Source organism: Pimephales promelas, chromosome 11, assembly GCF_988280905.1.
Source record: "Pimephales promelas chromosome 11, fPimPro1.hap1.1, whole genome shotgun sequence".
In the NCBI taxonomy this organism is placed as follows: domain Eukaryota; kingdom Metazoa; phylum Chordata; class Actinopteri; order Cypriniformes; family Leuciscidae; genus Pimephales; species Pimephales promelas.
The window spans coordinates 36,799,854-36,810,319 of record NC_142779.1 but is presented as its reverse complement, the minus strand read 5'-3'; the positions used below and the strand labels follow the sequence as shown (position 1 = coordinate 36,810,319).

General features: G+C 41.0%; 2 protein-coding genes across 2 annotated transcripts; one reads left to right on the top strand and one right to left on the bottom strand.

Annotated features, from left to right (window-relative positions):
* Nucleotides 1-331: 331 nt before the first annotated feature.
* Nucleotides 332-1,372, top strand: LOC120492184 (trace amine-associated receptor 7c-like). Its single transcript, XM_039690343.2, has one exon. The coding sequence runs from the start codon at nt 332-334 to the stop codon at nt 1,331-1,333; it is 1,002 nt and encodes a 333-aa protein (XP_039546277.2). The 3' UTR covers nt 1,334-1,372.
* Nucleotides 1,373-1,418: 46 nt separating this feature from the next.
* LOC148977259 (uncharacterized) lies at nt 1,419-10,465 on the bottom strand. The gene is made up of 3 exons (XM_089117369.1): nt 10,314-10,465; nt 10,129-10,221; nt 1,419-9,932 (listed from the first exon to the last, which is right to left on the bottom strand). Exon 3 carries the CDS (start codon nt 6,648-6,650, stop codon nt 6,021-6,023), a length of 630 nt encoding a protein of 209 aa, XP_088973495.1. The 5' UTR covers nt 6,651-9,932; nt 10,129-10,221; nt 10,314-10,465; the 3' UTR covers nt 1,419-6,020.
* Nucleotide 10,466: the final 1 nt, after the last annotated feature.

Below are 10,466 nucleotides of genomic sequence, written 5' to 3'. Positions count from 1 at the left end.
TAAACTGTTTATTGCACTTGCAATTGAATCCTGAGTCATTTACCTCACACAGTGTTTCCAATTGGTCTTATACTGGGATAAACATTAAAAAAAATCCACTTAACTTCCATCTTTAATTGGTATTATGTATATAACTATATGAAAGCTTTCAAGGTCCAGTCTCTTATGAAAGGTTTTTTGAATATAGATCAGATAGGTCTTTGAATATTGTGTGGGTGGGTTGATAGCTGAATATTCAAACATCATATTAAAATGAGGTGGTCGCTTAAGTATAAAACTGAGTCATATTAGTGGCAAGCATTTTGAGTCTACTCTCCAAGATAGATCTATCATGGAAATGTCTAACTGGGGAGTGACCAATGCGGACAATCAAACAATACATTACTGCTTTCCGAACAACAATTTGTCTTGTACCAGAAGTGTCCGACCTGAAGCAGAGTACATTATTGTGTACATTTTCATCGCTGTAACATCAGTGTTCACCGTGTTTCTGAACCTGTTGGTGATCATCTCCATCTCACACTTCAAGCAGCTCCACACTCCCACCAATGTGCTGATCTTCTCTCTGGCAGTGGCTGATCTGATCGCAGGACTGATTCTCATGCCAGTGCAGGGAATGAAACTGATTGAGCCATGCTGGTACTTTGGACAAATATTTTGCTCAATATTTAATCTTATTCTTTATGTGGTTGTTGTGGCATCTCTTGGTAATATGATTATTATATCTGTGGATCGATACATTGCTGTGAATGACCCTTTGCGATATCTGATAAGAGTCAATATTAACAGAGCTGTTGTTTCGATTGTTGTAAACTGGTTATTCTCCTTCATATACAATTTTTATCTCTTGTATGAGTTTTTACTGTATCCAGAGAGGAACCACACATGTATTGGAGAATGCGTAATTTCTCTTAAGTTGGAAAATGTAATAATAGATTCCATTGTTTGTTTAGTGGCACCTTGTTGTATAATTATTCCTTTATATGTGAAAATCTGCTTTGTAGCAAAACGGCAAGCTAAGCATTTAAATTCAGTCACAGACAAAAAGGCCAAATCAGAAAAAAAGGCTGCAAGAACCTTAGGGATTGTAGTAATGGTTTATCTTCTTTGCTGGATGCCATACTATTTAACTGGTGTGTCTGTGGAGCATGACGAAAATGACACTCTTATAATTAATGTAATGGATTGGATTGTATGCTTGAATTCTGGTATGAATCCACTTATATATGCAATGTTTTATCCATGGTTCAGACTGTCAGCAAAATACATTTTGACACTGAAAATATTTCAACCTTCATCGGCATACTTAAATCTGTTCCCAGAAGAGAAATGATCACTTACACTCTCAGGAAAATGTGAATAAGATAATGTGTCTCCAAATGAAATAGTTTTTGTTTTAAGCACCTCCTTATAGAACATTAGATGTCATGTAACAGCTGTTTTCTAAATATGGTGTCTAACATGTATATTGTGAGCGTGTTTGTGTGTGACACTGTCTGCTTCATTTGCTCTATCTGAACATGAAAGCACAGGAGGGATACTATAGAAGCACAGCAGAATTGTAGTGGTGCTGAAGGCAGATGTTTAAGTAAATTTAACATTTTTCACACTAAACTAGTTATTACAAATACAATCTTTAGTGTAAACAAATCTACTTTATTAGAAGAAAACAAGGTACAATATATTTTGATGCATGACCATGGAAACAATTTTCACAACATGAGCTTAAATGATTGATGAGTTATGTTTAATCATAATAATGATAAGTATTATTAAGCTCTTCATATCTCTGGTTTTCTGCCCCGTTTTTTGCCTTATAAAAAAGACTGAACCAATCAACCAGTATGATGTCCAATTTGTAATACTCTTATTTTACATTTATACAGTGTTAAGCATGTAATTAAAAAATAAGTTTATTATATGCATGGCATTAATGGGAAGAATATTTAATTGGGACATTTTTCATAAACTCTGTTTCTCTTGAAATCTATTGCATTCAGTTCCTGAATAATACAAATATATATTGGAACAATATTTCAAGTTTCATTTTATAAAGTTCTGAGGGAGAAGATGTTATGATTGAAACGCATCAAATCCAACTGTGTTTAGGCTCACAGCTCTAACACTCTGTGATGTGTCGGGTCCTTGCAACAAAGGCATTTTTTTTTTTGCAGGAATGAGTGGAAACCCATGTGTGCCTGTAGCTTTCTTTACTTCTGTTTTTATGAGTGACAGAGAAAAAAGGCCTATTAAGTAGTGGTCGACCCATATATTGTCACGATCGGCCGATATTTGCCATTTTAAAAATATTGGCATCGTCCGATACGTTTTTCTGATTCGCTAGTTGCATGACAACGGAAATGGAATTTCCGGTTTGTCTGTGGTGGGCTGGAACACTTCCGGTCACTGCTTCTGTCAATGGCACTCGCTTACTTAACCGACCGTTCAGCGTAGTGTAAAAGAAAAACATAAGTCTTTTTGGTATTAAAACAGGTGTTGTACCGAATTCCAAACCCCTTCGTGCGCACGCGCCTCTCACATAAACGCGAGTTTGAATGCACTTCCTTTGCATATGTGTTTATCGATGGATTTTTTCTCACAGCAAGCACCCAGATACTGCATGAAAGCTTTGTCTACACTTACAAAAATTAACAGACAGTGAACTAGAGCAGATAAAAGATGCAAACAAACAAAAATGCATGGGAGATCGATTCAAACTATAAACTTCAACAGGTAAAGCTACCATAATAAAGCTACCATCTGTCAAAACATAACTGTTAATTTCACATAATTTAACTGAATGTAACTTTTGTGTGTAAAACACGATGTGGTAGGAAAATATTGTATTACTCTCCCCATTGCACATGAATGTCATTAAAATAATAATATTTAACCTTTTTCATGAAGATTAATATTTCTTACATCAATATTTTTAATTTTAAATGTAAAATATTAATGTAAAAAATTACATTGATATTTTTCGACCTCAGACATGCATTGTCTCATATCGTACCTTCCCGCGTTTACCCCGTTCATGAGTGAGTGTGCGAACACAGAGAAAATATAGTCCCCCTCTGCAGATAGCATGTCAAAATAAAAGTCACATAAAATAAAAATATAAAAAACAGAATAATCATAATGAAACACTGCTAGTGGTCAACTACACTCCCACCACTCATGTTATGAAGAGTGAAGACAAGGATCAACCTGGCTGAACGGCTCATACTTGAGTACTAAGTCTGTATCAGTGTTTCTAGATATAAGCAGGTAAGTACTACTTAATAACTCTGAGAGTAACCTCTGTCATGAGGGAATAAAGCTGTAGACAGTAAGACTGATCAATCACTCTCAAGGAGGAGAACTAGTTTCTGAATGGGCCTTTCTATTATCAAAGGTTTGGTAGGGCGATCTTGTTTCACTGACGTCCTTTCTCCTACTAACACCTTGACACGACGCACTAGTCCATCCCTCTCCTTTGTGGCTTCAACCACTCGTCCCAGGTGCCACTGATTTCTAGGGGTATCTTCCTTTATAATGACTAAGTCATCTACCTTAAGGTTGCGTCGAGTCGTATGTCACTTTTGACGTGTGGAGATGTTCATGAGATATTCTCTTTTCCACCGGCTCCAGAACTGTTTGACGAGGTACTGGACTCTTCACCACCTTTTAGCTGCATAGACATCCTCCTTCTCAAATTTGCCAGGCGGTGGAAGGGCAATCTTGGACTTCATCAGTATGAGATGGTTATGATGAGTTAATGGCTCGAGCGAGGTAGGATCATTTACCCCATTTACGGTTAATGGACGGCTGTTCACAATGGCCATTGCTTCATAAAACAGAGTTTGAGTATTGACATAGTGTGACATTTAGGACATTACGGACAGTCCGAATCTGGCGCTCCCAGGCGCCGCCAGCGTGACTTGCTGAGGGAGCATTGAAGATGAACTCACATTGCCTTTCTGCGAGGAAGCTCTCGATAGTTTTGGTGTCACATTGCTTCAGTGCTTCTTTGAATTCATTTTTAGCTCCTACAAAATTAGTTCCATGATCGCAATGGAGTTGACGAAAGGCTCCTCTGAGGCTAATGAAGCATCTTAAGGCATTGATAAATGCATCTGTGGATAAGTCCTCAACCATCTCAATGTGAACAGATCGAGAGGCAAGGCAAGTGAAGATTAAGCCATAGCGCTTTTGCTCTTTGCGGGCTTTCTTAGTGATTAATGGGTTGAAGCAATCGATGCCACAGTATGTGAAGGAGCAGAGACGCTCCTTAGGAAGCTCTGCCATGCGTTTTTCTTCTACAGGCCGTCTGAGTCTTCTGCATTTCACACATCTGTGTATCATTTTAGCAACTGACTTACTTCCTCCGATGACCCAAAACCCATTGGCTCAAAGTTCTGTTAGAGTTTGATTCCGTCCTTGGAGACAGATCCTCTCGTGGTATTGAGTCAAGATCAGCTTGGTAATATGTTCTCCTTAGAGTAGAATCAAAGGGTGTTTGACTTCAAGGCTTAAGGATGACTGACCTAGTCTCCCACCGACACGAAGTGCTCCGCCTTCTAAGACAGGATCCAAGCAAAACAGAGGACTGGAATTTTGAAGACCCTTTCCCTTTTGAAGTATCTTAATCTCTTGAGAGAATGCTTCTTCTTGTACAAGCCTCATTACTGATTCAGCAGCTCTATTGCGCTCTTCCACACTTACAAGTTCGCCAGGACGGGTTTGCTTTGAATTCAGCCTCTTGATTCTTGCAATGACTTTCAGGAGTTTTAACCAGGAGGAGAATCGATTTAGACGGCTAAGAAAGTCAGACTTGGAAGGTTCTACTTTAGTTGTAAACGCCTGCATTGACCTGACCTCAGGATTACCAACAAGCAACTCAGGAGTGAGCTGAGACTCTGGATGTATTTCTTGTTCCCTGAATTTGGGTCCTGGTAGCCAGTTTGTTGTGGAGATGTCTACTGCATTGAGACCCCTCGACGCATGGTCAGCAGGGTTTTCCGTTGTGTTTATGTAATGCCACTGAATGGGCTGGTGTGTTCTCTGATCATTTGCACACGATTGGCAGCGAAGACATGGAACCTTCTGGCTTCATTGTTAATATAAGCCAGGACAACTTGCGAGTCTGTCCAGAAAAATTCTGCATTGATTGGCATTTCAAGCTTGTTTCTCAGCATGACACTTGATCTTGCAGTGACCACTGCTGCTGAAAGTTCCAATCTTGGAATGCTTGTGAGTTTTGTGAGGCGCAACTCTAGCCATCACAAGGCTGCAATGAACTTCACCAACTCCATTCTTGCTCCTCAGATAGGAACACGAGCCATATCCTATATTGCTGGCATCAAAGAAGTGGTTTAGTTCCCTCATGACAATTCAGCAAAAACCTTGCGGTTGGTAGCATCTTGGTATTGAGACTTCATTAAGCCGTTGTAGGTCGCTCTTCCATATCTCCCACCGTGGACTTAAGTCTTCGGTAAGTGGGTCATCCCACCCAATGTCTCGACGGCACAGCTCCTGGAGGATGCACTTTCCGGTTAAGATAAACGGAGCCACGAATCCGACTGGATCGTACAAAGAAGCAATGGCAGATAAGATGCGGCGACGTGTGGGGGGGCTGGTCTGTGGATTTACATTGAAGCTGAAGGTGTCATGTTCAAGGGACCACTGGAGACCAAGAGCACGTTCAGCTGAAGCTGCATTTAGGTCCAGATCGAGGGGTTCAGATGTGACTGCTTTCTCAGTTGGGTCCACAGAGTCCAGAACTGACCTTTCGTTTTAATTGGAATGGAAATTATTTATTTGAAACGGGGACAATGCACAATAAAAATTAAACTTTTTAAAACAAGAGAATATGTCTTGGGCCAGGTTGTAACAACATTTGCTAATTTCCACCTGTAGTCCCTGGGCAGGTATAACAAATTTAAAATTAAAATTGCACATGATTATGAAAAGAGTGAATTGAACTTATGTAGACGCAAACCTCCTCTCTTGCACAGCTCTCGTGCTTCAGCAATCAACTTCTATGCTTCTTCTACGGTGGGGATGCTGATAAGCCCATTATCGACGTAGAAGTTCTTTTCAATGAAGGCTGATGCTGATGGATAGTCTTCCCTGTGTTGGCGTGCCAGGTACTTCAGAGCAAAGTTGGCGCATCCGGATGATGAAGCGGCGCCAAATAGGTGCACAGCCATTTGATACTCTTGAGGCTCTGCTTCGAGGTCTCCATCCTCCCACAATAGAAACCGTAAGTAGTTCTGTTGTTCAGGAGAAACGTAAAACTGATGGAACATTTTCTCTATGTCACATATGATGGCTACAGACTCCTTCCTGAAACGAAAGAGCACTCCAAGGAGAGAGTTCATCAGGTCACGGAACTTCGCTGAACAATCAAAGACAACCCTTAGCTTCTCTGGCTTCTTGGGGTGGAACACCCCATGGTGTGGTATGTACCACATAGTCTGCTGTCCTGTTGCAGGAGAGGCTGGCTCAGCGTCACCTTTCTTTATCATATCTTTCATGAAGGCCTTGTACTGTTCTTTATATCGCTCGTTATTTTTCAATCTTTTCTTTAGATGCTGCAGTCGAAATCTCGCAAGCTTCTTATTGTCTGGTAGCAGAGGAGGCTCTGTGCTCTTGAAAGGGAGGGGCATTTCATAGTGTCCGTCTTTCCTTTGAGCAATGTTGTTACTCAGGAGCTGAATGAAGCGAACGTCGTCTTGTGACACATACTTGTCATCTGCATGCTTCCCTTCATTGAAGTCTGATTCCAAGACCTTCAGCAGGTCAGTGGTTGATGGCACTGGTATTTCCTTCACTGTCACTTGATGGACGAACCTCTGGTTTCCCTGATGATCCAGATGTGGATTGGATGAGCCTATGATGCTCCAGCCAAGTTCCGTTCTCTGAGCAAATGGATTGTTTTCTCCTCCTATGATGACTTCGCCAAATGGCAATCACTTCCAATTAACAGTCCTACCTCACAGTCCTTCAACAGCGGGAGTTTGTTTGCTAAATGCTTTAGATGAGGCCACAGCACCGCTGTTTCTGAAGTTGGGATGTAGGACTTGTCGACCGAGTGTAGGCTTGGCGTAGCTGAATCTGTTTTCCAGACTGTAGTCCTCGAACTTGTAGACCATAGACACTTTTACTTGCGATGGGTGTCTCAACAGCTGTCATGGTGCTCAGTTTGAGTTGTACTGGTTTGGTCTCCAGGTTCAGTTCTTCTAGTAGGTCTTCCAAGACGAATGTCGAATCACTCTGCGTATCTAGAAGAGCATACGTTATAACTTTTTTCTGTGGTTCATTTGCAGATGACATGAACACAGGGACGATGCTTGATGTGGCAAAGATGCGTTGCGTCACTGCATGGGACGTCACCTTAATCTCCTCCTGACTAGTGCCTTTATCTGTGGGGGTGTACTGTTTCTCCTTTGCTTCCACAGATCGGTTCTCTCTCTATTCATGTAGACAGGTGGGGTGACGTCTGCTGCATGCCACAAGAGTGTCACGTTTTGCAATCCTTAATGTTCTGTCCCTTTCTCAAACATGCGTAGCACAAATTGTTTTCCAGTATGAAAGTCTTCTTATCTTCCAGAGATTATGCTGCAAAGGTAGGGCACCTAATGATGCCGTGCATCTCATCTTTGCAGATAGGACAAGGTGGCCTTGACTTGGTGCTGAACACTTTCTCAACCTTTTCTGTGGGATAGCTCCCTTTAATGTTTGTGTGAAGTGCTCTAGCTCTCTTGGGCTGTCTGTCATCTGTGGCCTTGATCAGAAGTGGAGAGGCGACAGAGTTACAGGCTATCCGAGCCTCATTCTGGATGAACCTTGTGAAACAGGAAAAGATTGGGCAGTCACCGGATTCGTCCAGACTTTCCGTGACGACTCTGCTCCATCTTTGTGTGATCCAGTCTGGCAATTTCTTCAGCAATTTGTGGTTCTCTTCACAGTCATCCCAGATGGACAATCCTTTCACATGAGGCATCGCTTCAACGCATCCTTGCAGGAAGTCAGCAAACTCTCGAAGTGCAGCAGGATCACTGGGACCAACCTTGGGCCATTTCATAAGCTTGTCTCTAAAGGCTTTCTGCACAATGAAGTGGTTTCCGTACCTTTCTTCCAGGACCCTTAAGCCCCCCTGATATGCTTCTTCTGAGTTTCTAAAGCAGAATCCCTCTACAGCCTTACGTGCTTCTCCACTCAGATAGTTTTTTGAATTGAAAATTTTTTCATGAGCTGGGAGAGGCTGTTGGTCTATGAGGGCCATGAAGGACATCTTCCAGTCTACTTTAGGGCTTCGCCAGAGAACTTTGGTGGCTCAGGAGCAGGCAGGCGGTTCATACTGAGTGAGTTAATGAGAGCTCGGGTAAGGTCATCTTTCTCAGGAGATGCTAGCACATTAGCGTGTGCTTGAGGAGGCTGGTATGCGATGGCCTTTGGATTAAGCTGGCTTTTGAATCCAACTGTGAGATCTGTCTCTTTTGGCCAGTCTCTGGAGTCATGTTCAACGCTCTCGTATGCGTTTACTCTAGCCTCTGCTATTCTTACTTCTGACTTTGAATTTGCTGTAGTCTCTTTTTCTCCTGACGCATGTTTATCTCTATAATTTTAAGAGCTACTTGCTTTTCTTCTTCCAACCTTTTAAGAACCAGCTGCTTCTCTTCTTCTAACTTGCTAAGAACTTCCTCTTGAGCTTGTATTTGGTATACTGCTTTAACCTTCACTTGTTGAGCTGCGAGTTCTGCCTCCACATCTACATGTTTGCTTGAGCCCTTTGAGTGGATTGAATTTTCTGCGGGAGAGAGCACAGTATCTGTTTTTGTGTATCCGAAGACAGATCCATACTCATCCTTCTTAAGCGCCATCCTCACTCGTAGTTTCTCAAGTTCTGGATTGAAGACCTCATCTACAGTTTGTAGCCGCATCTCTATTATTTTGCTGATCTCTACAGTGAGTGCTATACAAGCATCTATTTTTGGTACAATGTCCGGGGTGGCATTGTGGTTGCATTGTATGGGCTCATAACATTCACTTACTGCACTGTGTCGAATTTGGATTTCTTCTCTTATTTTATTTAGTTCATCTTTAGAACAGAATGATTTCAGTGTGGTCCTAACCTTTCCAGCCACCTCTTTCCAGGAGCCATAAGCTCTCATGAATTCCTTATTGTGTTTAATAGCTTCCTGTTTGTGCAACTCTAATCCCTTTTCTGTAAATGTTGTTTCGTGTTAACTAGACCTGACTGCCTGTGGGTTATTGGTTTTCATGGGTAGGTCATGTGTGCTAGCTACATCTTCTTCATTAAGTGACATCTTGTTGAAGTTGTGATGCTGTTTGGTTATATTGAACTACTGATCTATAGTTTAATTACTGAAATATAGCTCAATAACTCAACCAATATTAAATATCAAACATGCACTGGGCAATTATCATTAACAAAAATGTAAGCAAACACAAAGAGCTTAGCAATGAATGCTATCATAAAGACCCATGAATGAATGTAACTTTTAACAGGTTCAGTTAGTTCAATAGTTCTCCTTTTTTTCCTTTTAATTAAATTACCCTTCTGTATCTTTAAATTCACCTTTCCCATGTAATGTTAAATCAAAGCATCAAACATTTACAGTATATGGTCTATAAAGGGGACTTCAGTCCATTAAATAAACATCACTGTTCGCAGTCAAAGAGTCCCTGTGATTTTATGCAGCAATCAGCAAACGAAATAGACCGATCTTGCCTGGCTACCAGTTGACGTGACGGCGTTTGAACAGAAGGTGGCAGTCTTGTCCGTCGAGTTGAGTTTCACTCCACATCCAGTGATGAGTTTTGACTGTAGCAGCCCTTCAACTTGGAATAAACAGGCTTGGGAGTGTTTCCATACAGGTGTACTTTTCTTCAGACGAGTGTGCATAGCATTAACACCGTGAAAACTTAAAAGGAAAATAACAAAGGCAATTTAGCTAAATACAAAATAATCCTTTGACAAATGCACATATGCTAGAAAGCTAGCATCAGATAGATAACAGCATAGCAGGCAACAGCCATCACAAAATGAATCTCATTTCCATTTACATAAACATATGAAATGAATTAGTATGAAAATGTACATTACAATGAACCACATACCTCGCTCCGCATATCAAAGGTTGCTAATAGTGATCCAGGGGGGGTTTCTGCCACCATTAACTTAACTTGGACAAACTTCGTGAAGTACCTTTACTGCCAAACAAATAAGTACAAAGGAATAACATTTTAGTTTAAGGTTACATTAATATTTTTCGACCTCAGACATGCATTGTCTCATATCGTACCTTCCCGCGTTTACCCCGTTCATGAGTGAGTGTGTGAGTGTGCGAACACAGAAAAAATATAGTCCCCCCTGCAGATAGCATGTCAAAATAAAAGTCACATAAAATAAAAATATAAAAAAAAGAATAATCATAATGAAACACTGCTAGTGGTCA